The 14,553-nt window shown below is 39.5% G+C and overlaps 1 protein-coding gene across 2 annotated transcripts in view; it reads left to right on the top strand.

The window, feature by feature from the left end:
- The window catches only part of adamtsl1 (ADAMTS like 1), a 671,866-nt gene that overhangs the window by 644,622 nt on the left and 12,691 nt on the right, over positions 1-14,553 (top strand). For both annotated transcript variants that reach the window (XM_062971884.1, XM_008103489.3), the window contains 2 exons: positions 3,040-3,220; positions 7,511-7,718. In XM_062971884.1, the coding sequence (XP_062827954.1) occupies positions 3,040-3,220; positions 7,511-7,718 (389 nt within the window). The remainder of the gene's footprint in view (positions 1-3,039; positions 3,221-7,510; positions 7,719-14,553) is intronic.

The following is a 14,553-nucleotide window of genomic DNA, read 5'->3' as shown; positions in this document are numbered from 1 at the left end:
CACATTTGATTAATATGTTGTCTCTAAAAATTAATATGTTGTCTTAAGGTTCTCTAGCTTGACTCTGTGGGCAATTCTTGCTATACGTTTGCACTGGAGAACCTAGAGATCCCTAGAAAGAACATTTCTCTAGGCATTTGTAGGTCCTCAGGGTTGTACTAGAGAACCTACAGATTCCAAGAGAAGTGCTCTCTCGGGTAAAAAAGAATATTTTTCAATTTGCGGTTTTTCTCACTCTTGATGGGTTATGTTATCTTAATCCCAGTGAATGTGGAGGGCTGATTGGATTATAAATCCGGGCTGTGGCGCAGCTGTTGAGCAGCTGCCTTAAATCACTCTGACCATGAGGTCATGAGTTCGAGGCCAGCCCGTGGCGGGGTGAGCACCCGTCAATTAAAAATAAAAAATAGCCCCTGCTCGTTGCTGACCTAGCAACCCGAAAGATAGTTGCATCTATCAAGTAGGAGATAAGGTACCACTAATAAAAGTGGGGAGGCAAGATTAACTAATTTACGACCTGGTATGAGGAAGTGCCGTCAGTGTGGATGAAGCAGCTGCTCCCCCCTGTGGCCAGAATCGAACATCCCCTCAGAAGAAAGTTAACTTGCCTCTGCGTGTGTGTCTCTCAGTCTCTGTTTGATGTGTTTATGGGCATTGAATGTTTGCCCTATGTGTGTTATAATGTGATCCGCCCTGAGTCCCCTTCGGGGTGAGAAGGGCGGAATATAAATACTGTAAATAAATAATAATAATAAATAAAAGCATCACACTGTACTGTCATATTAAATGTTAAGTTAAAAATAACAATGATGATTTCTTTTGTTTACCAAATATGTTTTACCAGGGAATCCAGAATGAAGGAAAGGGGGCTTGACACATTCACACACACACGGGAGGGAACCTTATCAGCAGTAGCACCCCAATTGTTTCATGCCCTCCCATAGAAGATGCAATTGGCACCAATGTTGGCTTTTTTTCAGTGCCAAGCCAAGAAATTGTATCTTTATTAAACTCTTTATTTATTTGAACTCTACTTGAACATGGTTTTAAAGTACAGTCTTTTAAAGTATTTTAATTTGTTGTAGCCCTTATCAATTTTGTATCATATTTTAATATTTTTTTAATTTAACAGTGTTTAAAATCATTTATTATTATTTTCTGTATGTCACCCTGTACTCTCATGATGAAGTATGGAATAGAAATATTTCAGTATGAATAAATAAGACTCCTGTGTAGTTGAGTCCCCTGAGGAATTATGAAGCAGAAGTACACTAAATGGTCAAGCAAAAAAATGTTCTGATATTCTAACTTACCTCCCAAGAATCGCAATGGCTACATGCCTTCTACCCTATACATATTTACTAAAGACACCAAATCCTGTCTTGGAAGCTAAGGGTGGCATTCCTTGTTAGTACATGAATGGGAGACCAGAGACTCTCACTAGATGTTGTAAGCTTAACTCAGAGGAAGGAAATGGTAAATCCATCTCTGAGCCCAAAAAAATCCTAGGAAATGCTTGGGATCTCCATAAATCAACAGATGGCTTGAAGGCACACACACATACACAAGCTCCACTAGATCCATGGAGGAGCTTCAGAATCCACATTGAGCTTATAAAACTCTTCTTGTTTAAGAATGAAGGAATTACAATGATTTAGAGAAGCAATTTCCCTCCTCAATTTGTGACCTCAGATAATATGATGGCTGTTATAGTGGCCAGAACATTGCAGGAGGTAGTCTGTCCTATTCTCATTGACCCTCACAAACATCTATGCCCTTTAGTTGTTCCATTGATCAAAGAATGGACATACCTCCTGGAGAAGTACAGTGAGGCTGGAGAGCTTGTAGCAACCACTTTTAGTAGATGCTAAGGAAAAATCTAAAGATATTTCAGATACGGTCAAACCATGAAATTGTCTAAGGGCAGTATGATGTGATGCTTAACTTGAAAGTTGCCCTTTTTTCACTCTGTTCTTAGAGAGATATTAACCATGACCCAAAGAAGCCTTGAGTCCCTGCATCAATGTATATGCGAAGTTTGGATCCCCCTTTCAACTGTTTAACTTTTGTTTATAATTATGCCTGTCTAGAGAAAGTATTTTGTAACACTCTGCAATCTTTTGTTAGTAAGAATGTTCTTTTGATAGTTTTGATGTTTTGATAGTAAGAATGTTCTTACTTTCCAATATTATGACTGTTCGACAGTGGAACTCTCTCCCCTGGGCTGTGGTGGAGGCTCCTTCTTTGGAGGCTTTTAAGCAGAGGCTGGATGGCGGGTGCTTTGAATGTGATTTCCTGCTTCTTAGCAGGGGGTTGGACTGGATGGCCCATGAGGTCTCTTCCAACTCTACTATTCTATGATTCTATGATTCTATGATTCTATGACAATACAAGCCCTAATATACTTCATAGCACCAGGTTTTGCATGAAGGGATTGTCTACTCAGCTTGGTTTATACATATTTTGCATTTTCAGTGTATTATATTTATAGTCTTGCATCTTCTAACATATTTCCACAGCTTTTGTTTTAAAAGTAGTGCAGAGTAGGAGCCGATGTCTTGGGAAATCTTACAGGAACATTTACTTGCGTTTTTCATTTATTCCATTTTGGAATATTTCATTTATTATTTGCCACTACTGTCATGGTAGTCAGGCTGTTTCTCGCTTCAGGCAGTGGTCATGAAGGCAATATGTTCTCTGTTTTCATTGTTTTGTGAAAAGATAACCTGCAAATAGGTGACATTAATAATGATCACCTGGACACCATTGAACCCCACCTTAAAAACAGAATGAGCCTTTGTTCAGATTCAAGGAGCAAATTCTTGCCAACCAACTGAAATTAAGTTTGACCTTTTGTCAGTCTCTCTCCAAATATCTCTTTGCAAAAAAGAGGGTTGTGATATTTGTCGCTGTTTTCTTAGCAATGTTAATAAATGTTTGTTGTCCATGGCAGGGGGTTGGACTTGTGACCCTTGTGGTCTCTTTTAACTATGATTCTATGTTAGATTTTTCAGTCTGGATGTTTTGTTGCTTTTTCAGATTATTGGTGGTCAGTGGATAAGATGTCACCTTGTTCAGCTTCTTGTGGTAACAAGGGCCTACAGTATCATCAACTGAGATGCTTATTAGGTGGAGAACCAGTCAACACATCCCATTGTGTGGGCAAGTCCAAACCTGCTCTGCCACCAGTTGCTTGTAACAGAAGAGACTGCCCTTCAAGGTTTGGATTTAAATCTGCAATATGTGTTATAAAATTTCACTGCAAAGCAATCATCTTTCCGTCCTTTGAGCATCTGTCACATGGGTTTTAACACACTGCAGGTTTTGAACCACATGGTTGTCTGTGTTAAACTAAGACTTGCTTCATAAAATACTGCCAACCACCAACTGGAAGGAGTTGCCTTAGCAACTTGATTTAAGCTTTCATGATAGGTCAGCTAATTGTTATTTTTCATTTATTATTAGGTTTTTATAGATGTCAAAAATAACTTAACCAGAGAGGGAACATGACTGCAGATATCTTGACAAAATATACTGAGTCCTTGGTATCCGCTGGGGTTTAGGTCCAGGACCCACAATGGATACAAAAATTGGTGGATGCTGAAAAATAGTGTCCCTCATATAAATTTATGGATTCAGACTCCATGGGTACAGATTGTCGACTGCATAAACAGCCTTAGTCTCGATGACTGACTTAAGTTTCAGTTTTGGTGTATTCAGACTTCATCAAGGAATACAACCTTATTCCAACGTACTCCCTGTAGTGGGATTTTTGTAGAAGGTATTTATTACATTTAAAGCAACAGAGAGCATTGTAGACTAGAACATGTTAGCAGGTGCAGTATGTTTTATCACTTTGGGCCTCCACCATTTTATTCTGTAGCGTGTATAGATCAGTCATATCCATAGTACCTGAAGGAATTAGAGTTTCCTGGTACCTCGAGGAAACATTAACAATACATGTAAGATTCTTTTCCTTGCGTTTAAAAGTGATAGTATCCATGCATCATCTTCAGCATAATTCCTTAGTAATGAAGTTTAATGAGTAGACTTGGGAGGCCTGCTAAGTGAAAACGCTGGTGTTTGGCCCTTGCGAGATTTTCTTTTTTAAAAAAGAAACTTTGCAACTATGAGGACAAGAATCTTTTAGTTAATAAACAAAGGGGGTTCTTCTTAGGAGTTCATAGAAATTTCTGTATCTGTACTCTGTACTCAGAGAAACTGCAGGGCACCTTTCAAAATTTATAATTTTGTATTGGATATAAAACTTCCTGAGCTTATAGTATGTTTTTCAACCATGCATTCTTGGAAAAGTACAAAGGAATGGGTTTAGTGAAAATAGTTATAGAGGCATGCTTCCCATGTACCAAGGTCCCAGATTCAGTCTCTGACAGTCGCATGTAGGATTGGTTGGGAAAAGACTCTGGAAAGCAGTCTCCAATCTGAGTCTTTCTAGATATTTGGACCACAATTCCCATCAGCCCCAGCCAACATGGTCAAAGTTCAGCATGGATCAGAGTTTTAGACCGAAATCCCTGAAGGTGGAAATTGCTGAGCTAGATGAACCAGTGATCCAGTTCGGCTTCAGTGACTTCCTGTGTTTTCATGGTCTCAGAATTTTGACCTGACATTATCTGACAACAGCAGCAATGCCAGCAGAGCTGCAAATCAAATAAATAAATGCCGTGATCAGCACAGAGCAGCCACAGTGGAAATGTCTCCTATTTTATGACTTTTCCATAATGTTTCGCACACCTCTGCTTTCGGCAACAGATCTCTAGCTGGCTAGCTGAATCATAAGAAACAGCTGGAACCAGGGGAGTTAGTGAAATATGAAGCATGCTCATTAATATCAGCAGAAGGCTGACTTGCTGATGGGAATACTTCTACAGGAATGATTTATGTGCATTAGCCCCTTCTTAAGCTGCAACACTGCCCATGCTGCTTTCTTGACTCCCAAGGAACTGATGAAATGAGTGAATGTTTGGAAGCAGAAAGAGGTTAGAAAAGTTGGTCTGGAATTTACAAGGGGCAAAAAAACCTCTATGATCAGAAAAAAGGGTGGAAAATGGAACATAATTTTTAAGTGATCTATTTGTGTATGTTTGGGGGAATCTGATCAGCAAAAGAACAACAGCAAACACATGCCCTTTCTGCTCCATATTTGAAAGTTGCTATACCCAAAGTAGAGCCTCGCAAATGTATGGAGTTACAATTTCCCACATCCGTGGTTAGCATGGCAAATAGCTGCTTGTCTGGATGGGTGGGAGTTGTAGTCCAATCCTTCTGAAGGGCACAGAGTTGGGAAATGCTGATGCTCAGGAATGTGAGAGCACCAGTCCCATAGAAGGGATTTCAATTACACGCCTTAATTTTCTCAGACATCCGGGATACAAACTTAGTTGGGGAGGATATTAAGCTGAATTGTGCAATCCTTGACTTGACCAGAGCTCTCCCATGGAGCCGATCATAATTGCCCTTCCATTTCCTGATGCTTTCTTCCAAAACCCTCTGCTATTGATGACAGCTTTTCCTTTTTAAACAAATTATTGTCCAGAGATCACATGCACAGACACAGCCATATCCATCAAAGAGAACCTGTCTTCACAGCACATCTTAAAAAGAATCCAGCACACCTATCAGCATGACAAGGGCTATATGAACACTAGGGACATGCTTATTTCTGCACACAAGGGGGATAGCCTCCATGAAACCTTCAAATCCTTTTAGTGACTGCAGTGTAACTGAACAATGAATTAGAACTGTGGTTCAAAAACTTTCTAGGTATGTGTTCCCAAACCTCAAATCTAGACAGGAATTTCAGTTCATCTGAGAAACCTTTAATCCAATGCTACTGAAAGTGTTGGTCCTTGGACCAGCGCCTGACTGAGCTATTGGTGGCCAGAGTGCTGAGTGTTTGCAGAAAAAAAAGAAAGTATATGTGTTGCAAATGGATATGTCCCACCCACATTTTTAAAAAATCTGCCACTTCCTCGCATTAAACAGCCCGGGAAGCACTGATTTAACCTATTTTGGGTCTCAATTATGTTTTTTGCATACTTTTCAACTATCCCAATTCAGTATGGATCATTCTGATTAACCTTCGGCTATCCCACTTTTTCGGCTATTTTCAAAACCTCCCAGTTTCTCTTTTGTGTTCAGCTTTTTTTCCTCCACCACAAACTGAGCTTTAAAGTACAAAAGTAGTGTTCATTCAATTAACTTAGCAGTGGGAAATGAGAGGAGGAGGTGGGATCTTGCCCTTCCCACAGGCTCAGGCAAAAGCAAACTGCTACAGCCTCTGCACCTTTTTTTCTCATTAATAACCTTTGCCTTCTTGACCACACTGTCATGTTTCTTGGCCACACATTTACCAGTTTTCATCTCTGAATTGGTTGAAGACATGGTTTTGTGGGTGTGTTTTTCCTTTCCCAGTTCATGGTTTGATTCAATCACAAGGTTATCCTAACTGCAAAAAATATTTCCAGAACAGTTAGCTGGCTTTTGGAATTTTTATGTTCCATGGACCTACTTGATTGAAAAGCTTGAAAATGATAACTTTGAATTAAATGGCCTCAAAATTCAAGAAATGAAATCGTATTCTTAACTGTGACCCACATTCCATCATAGACCATATTTAAGATATAGTTAAGCTAGAATGTTGAGCTCTGTTAAGAGTGGAAGGAAGATTTGCAATTTACATATGCTGTTCAGCATATGAACTGTCTTCACTCAAAAGTCAAGAAAGTATCACTGAAGCTATTGTCTCTGCTGCAGAACATAATAGACTAAGCCCGTATCTTCACAGCTAAAATAAAGTGGGTTCATCACTCAGCTGCTCAGAGGAGTCCACATGCTGCATGAATGGATTCATAACATTGCAGTTTCTCAAGTCACTCCTGACACAGAAAAAAAAAAACATAGCCACTTCATACAGCTGTTGTTTCATGACAATGGAACACTAGATTTACTTTTGAGCTTTCTGGAAGCTCCAGAATGGTCCCACATTTAGAAAGTGTGGACTCCAGGATAAGGCTGTTCACTCTGCCAGCAAACCCACTGCTGCATTCTTGAATGCAGAAGCTTGCTATCGATGTCTGGTGATGTCACGCCAGATGCTGAGCTACTCACTAGAAATGCAACATTGTCAGCAAGCCTTTGGGAGAAACTGCTTATGGATGCTGATGTAGCAGTGGCAACAGGCATCCTGTTAGATTTTTGGGCTTGTTGGCCGTGTGGATGGACTGCATCATGTTGCCAACAGGTTGCAGCTTCTGAGGCTGAATCGGAGCAATTCTGGAGCCCTTTTAATTTGAATTTTCTTGTTAGTATAAATGCCCCCAATCCAGTGTTTGCCTAGTCTAATTAGACATTAGTAGAAATAGATGGTAAGAATTCCTTGCTAAGACTGAAGACTAAAAATGTGTTTCAGATAAAAGATAGATGGGTAATTCTGGAATATTGCTATGTTTCTCTTTATATTTTTTTCTCTATCTTATTTTTGGCTTAGGTGGATGGTGACGTCATGGTCTTATTGTACACAAAGTTGTGGTGGAGGCATCCAGACCCGCCGAGTGACATGTCAGAAACTAACAGCTACAGGCAATTCAGTTCCCATGTCAAGTGACGTATGTGCTCACATTGCCAAGCGCCCAGTGGATACTCAGAGCTGTAACAGACAGTTGTGTGTGGAGTGGGCAACCTCCGCCTGGGGACAGGTAAGTGCAGATAGGCCAACATTCAGTATGGAACTTACTTTTATTTAGAGGGGTTTTTGTTTGCAGCAAATAGAACTGAGCAGTCCTGCAACATCCATATTCATCAAGGAAGGGGCTTCGGCGCTGTTACTACAGAGGGAGTTTTCCAAAGTGCCTCTGCTATGTAGTTAAGTATGCATAAATTTATGCAAAAAAAGAGAATTGTGGCCCTAGTCAAACCAGAACTTAACTTTCACACATCCTCTCTTTTTCTTTCTTTCTTTCTTTCTCTCTCAATTTCAAAGTCAATCTCTATCTGCCCTTTTTATGATCACATGTGAAAGAAACCATTCTGTTAGATCTGTAGTTGTAAAGTTTTGGTCCTACAGATATTTTGGAATTCAAACTCCACATGACCCTTTTTCCCTAAAATTGTGAGGTACACTGAGAACTGACATTGAAAATATCTAGGTGGCCAAAGGTCGGGAACCACCAAATTAGATGACAGTCATGCCATATCCCATCTATTACTCATCTTGGTGACCTCTCAGGTTCTGGCTTTTCCAAAAATGATAGAATCTATTCTTGAGGGAGGGAAAACATATAGTGCATAAAGAATCTGGAAAACAATACATTGAGTTTTATGTTTATAATTAGTTAGGAAAGAAAAATATTTTAAGAAAACTAAGTACAGTCTTGATAAAATTAAATGATTGTATGACTGCATCATTTCCAATATAGGCCCAGGTAATGAAAATGATTATAGCGTGGTCAGTTAATCAGGAAAGAATAGAAATTGAAGCACATTATCTCATGCAGTTGAAGGCAATGTCACTTAACCAGGAATGTTTATTCTGTAATTCCTGAAAAAACTGGGTGAATTATTGATTTCCTGGTTAAGAGACAGAGACTATCTTCCATGTCAATGTTGACCTGTAATAATGACAACAGCAGGACCCCCATCCTGAAGAAAATTGGTTGCTTGGTTGATCTAGGATTGATTGCAAGATATCCTGCAGCTTCCAGCAAAGTTCAATTTGAAAACACTCACGAAAAAAAACCCTTGCCTTTGTGTATTTTGGAAAGGCTTCATTCACTCACGCATTGATTGAGTTATCATATCACATTTATTAGTAAGGATCTGACCTTTCCTTGAAAAAAGCATGAGAAAATTATCCAATTTTTAGTTTCTCTGGAATTTCAGGTAAGGTTTATGTAATGCATTGCTTGAAGGGGTGGCTGTTAGCTTATTTCACCCCATGATATCATATCCAGGCTCAACTATCAAAAGTTGCATGAATTCATCTGTTTCAGTTGACCTTTTGACTTGCTAATGTTGTGTTTCTCCAATTAAAAAAGAAGTGGGGGAGGGAGGAGTTTCTCGACTGATGTGTACACAGCTCCATTCCCAGGCAGGTCGGTAAATTGATTATTTACAATTAAGAACAGATTACTGGCCAAGGATCAGTGGCATTTCTCTATTATATCATAGAGTTCACTCAAGCGAGCAGCAGGTTCCTATTGGCCAAGCTCAATTATTACCTTTCCCAAAGTGCAATGAAAATAAGCAGATTCCTTCATCCCTTCTAAAAACAGACCTTTCTCCCACTCCATCTACCTTCCTGCCTCTCATTATTTTGTTTTCACATAGATCTTGTGGTGACCTGCAAGATGGGGATTTGAGGCAATCTCTTCTCAGAAGGGTGTTCATGGAAACGTCATGTTTTTTTTCTCACATTTATTTATAGCGGAGATATTTGACACGCTGGATTTCAAATCTAAGGGAATTACAAATGGAGTTCCTGAGGCAGGTTACTTGGTCAACATGGACTTGGGTCTTCTCATGCCTTCAGACTTGCATGTCACAACTAACTCTTTGACTAATAGGCATATGACAGTGTTGTATGCCTTCAAGTCATTCCTGATTTACACTAATCCTAAAGTGAAACTATCAGAGTTTTCTGAGCTTACATCTTCTCTAAGAGGTGTCTTCATGGCTGTGCAGATATTGAACCCTGTTCTCCAGATTTGTAGTTGAATGCTCAAACTCTGTGCCACACTGGCTCCCTACTTATAAAATACTCAACAGTCTAGATACCGTAGTTGAGGTCTTATTCCATTAACAGTAATGGCCTTATAGATGTTGAAACTTATCCATCTGCAGAACTAAGGAAACACTATCTTCCTATCATGTCCTCCAGTTATCTACTTTTCCTTTGCAGCTGTTAGAAGCAATGGAACTTGAACTAGAGATCTCATCAAAGGCTGGGACTCAGGCTAAATTACTGACAGGGATGTCTCAACGAAAAAGGAAGGGAATGGGGATAGAATCATAGAATCATAGAATAGTAGAGTTGGAAGAGACCTCATAGGCCATCCAGTCCAACCCCCTGCCAAGAAGCAGGAAATCGCATTCAAAGCATATATTCAGTACTTCCATTTGTAGCCCACAGGCAGCATGACTGGCCGAACCCAATGCAAATATAGGAATGAATTACAGGAGTGCATTCTGTCTGGTGTGCTTTGGAGAAGACACACCCCTGGATGTAGTAAAGGAAGGGTGAGAAAGTAATTTGGTTCTTTTTATGAGAAGAACATTCCAAAATTCACAAATTTCTCCATATGTTTGGCAGACAGAGCTTGGGCCGACCTCTAATTGCCTGTCCTAATCGGAGCTCTCCCACTGAAGCAATGGGATTTACATAATCTCAGCTGTATGTTCTCTTCGCTGATGTTTCATTATTCACAGGTTTATGGGAAAATTAGCAGAATAATTGTTATAATTATAGAAAAGGAAGGTTCTATATGGATGTGAAACATTCCAGCATCTCACTGGCAAAGATGGAGCTGTAGGCTGCTGAAACACACACCTATGAAGGACCATCTCATCTCACTGAATTAGACTAGAGGGTTGGCTACCAATGCTATTTTTGCACTCAGGCACACACACAACCACAGAGTTTGACGATATCTCATCCAGTCCAACCCTCTGCCATGAAGGAGCACACAATCAAAGCACTCCCAACAAATGGCCACACAGCGTTTGTTTAAAAACCTCAGAAGGAGAAGACTCCATCAACAACTTCCCCAGGATCAACCCTTTTAATGACACAAAAATGCTTTTTTATCTTCAGAATATCTCCAAGAGATGCGTTTAGTTTTTAAATGGATTGCAAGGTTTCTTCATTGTTAGCATTTCAAACATCTCTCTTTGAAAAATTAGAAACGGACTGTTCCCTCCACCTTGTCTTGTCATACAGTATAAACTACACCCAGTCAGTGACTGCCCTTCCGTAACATGTAATGCTTTTCTGACTTGCTGATGCAGGGCTGAAAAACATGTTCAGCTTAGAGTACAACACAATGTTTTGTCAAGCAAATTATTATTATTAATGATTTATACCCCACTTTATCTCTCTTGAAGGAGACTCAAAGCGGCTTAACATAAAAGCATCAGCATACAATTTAAAATATACAAATTTGCAAACATTAAAACAGAATTTAATATAAACAGTATTTAAAAATTCACAGTTAAAAGCAAACCTTATAGAAGCCCAGCTAACATCAGTCCTATGTATCCACAGATTGAAAATATCCCCCCCTCCTCAGGCAGAAAAAAAATGACATAAGGGATACCATTTTACTAGGGGCCCCTGGTGGCACAATGCGTTAAAGCGCTGAGCTGCTGAACTTGCAGACCAAAAGGTGCCAGGTTCAAATCCCGGGAGCGGAATGAGCGCCCGCTGTTAGCCCCAGCTCCTGCCAACCTAGCAGTTCGAAAACATGCCAATGTGAGTAGATCAATAGGTACCGCTCCGGCAGGAAGGTAACAGCGCTCCATGCAGTCATGCCAGCCACATGACCTTGGAGGTGTCTACGGACAACGCTGGCTCTTTGGCTTAGAAATGGAGAGGAGCACCAACCCCCCGAGTCAGACATGACTGGATTTAACGTCAGGGGAAACCTTTACCTTTTACTACCATTTTACTGTGCCATTTTATATAATGGGACTTAGTAGCCATGGTATCCATGAATCTTCCTGGAACCAAACCTGGATCCCAAGAGTCCACTGTACTGACTCTGGACAAACTCCAGCCAAGGCTCTGCTTTTCCACATCCAATGTGTCATCTCTAGCACCTGGAGGTATAAAATCAGACCACAACTTTTCCAGCATCTTCTGCAAGGAAAACCCAGGAAGTACTCTTTGTCAGACAACTGAGAATCATAGTTTAATTGATAATTATGTTAGCATTCCATGTTTCTTTGTACCTTGTCTCATTTACTATTTTACTCCTATTTTTTCATTTCTTCTAATCTGAGACATATCTGCGGCTTTCCTTCTTTCCAGTTTCCCCTTTCTTACTCCTTACGGAAGTGTGGCTCAGTTACTCCTATAGTTGCTACTGTTTGTGATTTATTTCTCTCCAGACCTTTTTACCTTCCCGCTCTCACTGAAACCTGGCCCCCTGCCTGAAGTACTGCAGCTTCAGTTCCGTTCTCCTTTGGAGGACTCTTTTTTTTTTTTTCATACGTGAGAAAGGCGTGGGCGAGATGGATCTTCTATTATCGATATCATGCCAGTTTCATCTTTTATCCTTTCCACCCAACATGTTGCTTCCTTCTATTGAAGCTCATGCTGTGAGAATTGTTCTGCCTCTGCACCTTCAGATTGCAGCCATTTACCATCCACATGGCCCATTTTCAATTTAAGGACTTTATAACACTAGAGCATCTATCCACTTCAAATCCGGTTGCTGCCTCCTGCAGAATTATGAGATTTGTAGTTTAGTGAGGCCCAGGATCTGTCTGGCTGAGCCGTTTAAAGGCCCCTCCCTAAACTACAAAGCACAGAATGCTGCAGGAGGCAGCAACCGGATCTAAAGTGGATCAATTCTCTTGTGCAATGAAGTCCTAAGTTTGATGTTCATTCTTGATGGGCTTTCTTCCAGATGACATTCCCATTCTTATTATGGGCAGTTTTAATTTGTGTGTATATGCTTCCCAAGATCCTGCTGGCTCACATTTTCTTTATTGTATTCTTTTGGACTTGAGATCTGTTTCACCTGCACACTCCCTAGACCATTGTCTCATTCTTGTTCTTATTAAGAATTGTTCTATCTCCTGCTTTTTTGTTACTGAATTTCCTGTGTCTGATCATCATCTTCCCTCTTTGGCACTTGTTGACAATTCACCTCCTCTGTGTTCTTTTGTTTGCTCCTTCTGAGAGCTCCATTGTCTTAATTTTGAGTCCTTTCTGCAAGCATTGGATTTAATTTAATTTTGTTGGTTCCTTTCATTCAGTTTTTTCTTCGCTTAACTTTATTTTCAACGCTTGATAGTGAAGGGACCTAGTTTTACCCCTTTGTCTATGCATACGACCCCTTCTGTCAAACCTCCTTTTATTCGGTATCTTTATTCCTGCTCTCACGCAGCTGAATGTTTATGGAGGAGGACCAGGGAGAGGGCAGACTACACTCACTATAAATTCATTCTTTATTCTTTCTCCCATGCTCTCTTCTACACTTACTTGATTCATGCTAATGCTGCACAGTATCCACATCTCTTTACTACCTTCAATTCTTTTCTAAATCACCACCACCATCTCTCCCTCCATCATTCTCTGCTGATTATTTTGAATATGTCCTCACTGCTAATGTTGAAACTATCTATTCTGATCTTGCTGTTCCTGAAACTTCCTGATTACCAGCACATGAAATGTCTGTTTCTTTTACCTTTTCAACTTCCCATACTCTTGTTAGACATTATCTAAATGTCTAATGTTAGACCCTGTCTTACTAAAATTATCCAAAATGTTGATGTCTTTGAATCCTTCTACATGATCTCTTGATCTTATTCCTTCTCACTTCTTAATTACTGTTGTTCCTGCCATTCTCCCTTCTCTTCTCCATATTATTAGTCTACTGGTTCATTTCCTTCTGAGTTTCAGCATGCAACTGCTTTTCCAATTCTTAAGAAGACCTCTCTTGATCCATCTTCTCTCTCTAATTATTGCCTTGTTTCATTGTTTAGCTTCTTGTAATTTTTGAAACGTGTTATTTATATACGTTGCTTCAGTTTTCTTCCTCATATTTCTATAATGGATCCCTTTCAATCTGGATTTTGCCCTTTGCATTGAAAGGAGACAGCTCTGATTTTTAAAAATCTCAAATGATCTCCTTCAAGCAAAGTCAAAATGCCTATACTCAGTCCTTTGAGTTGGGGTTCCTTGGGCTTCAGTTCTAGGCTTTTTATTGTCTTCTTTTTGTTCACTATCTTTGGGAAATGTTATCAGTTTGCATGATTTTCAGTATCATCTTTATGCTGATGATACGCAGCTGTATTCCTGCATTCCATAACTATTCTGACACTGGATATTGTATTACAGCACATTTTCTGACTCCTCCATTTTCTTGATGGATTACTATGGAATTTTTTTTTTTTTTCGTGTCAGGAGCAACACTATGGAATTGTAAATGCTACATGTTGTTATTTTTTTATATAATGATTTGAGGTGGTATGGTTATTTGTTTATGTGTTTTTCTTTTGTATAGCATTGAATGTTTGCTGACTTTATTGTTCATTGCCCCGAGTCCCTTCAGGGAGGTAGGAAGTTATATAAATAAAGTGTCGTTGTTATTATTATTATTATTATTATTATTATTATTATTATTATTATTTCTAGCTATTTTCAGCATGAATGCTCTGTCTTTGCTGTGTTAACCAAAAGGTTAATATGGCAAAGATAGAACTACTGATTTTCCCTCTAAACCTTCTTTACAACATGCATTCTCATTCAACCTGTGAAGGGCACACATAGTCTTGCATTATTTTTTTACTCTTTTGTTTTTCATATTG

This window comes from Anolis carolinensis, chromosome 2 (genome assembly GCF_035594765.1).
Source record: "Anolis carolinensis isolate JA03-04 chromosome 2, rAnoCar3.1.pri, whole genome shotgun sequence".
Taxonomy (NCBI): Eukaryota; Metazoa; Chordata; class Lepidosauria; order Squamata; family Dactyloidae; genus Anolis; species Anolis carolinensis.
Note: the sequence above shows the minus strand (reverse complement) of the source record. Positions and strands in the feature narration are given on the sequence as shown.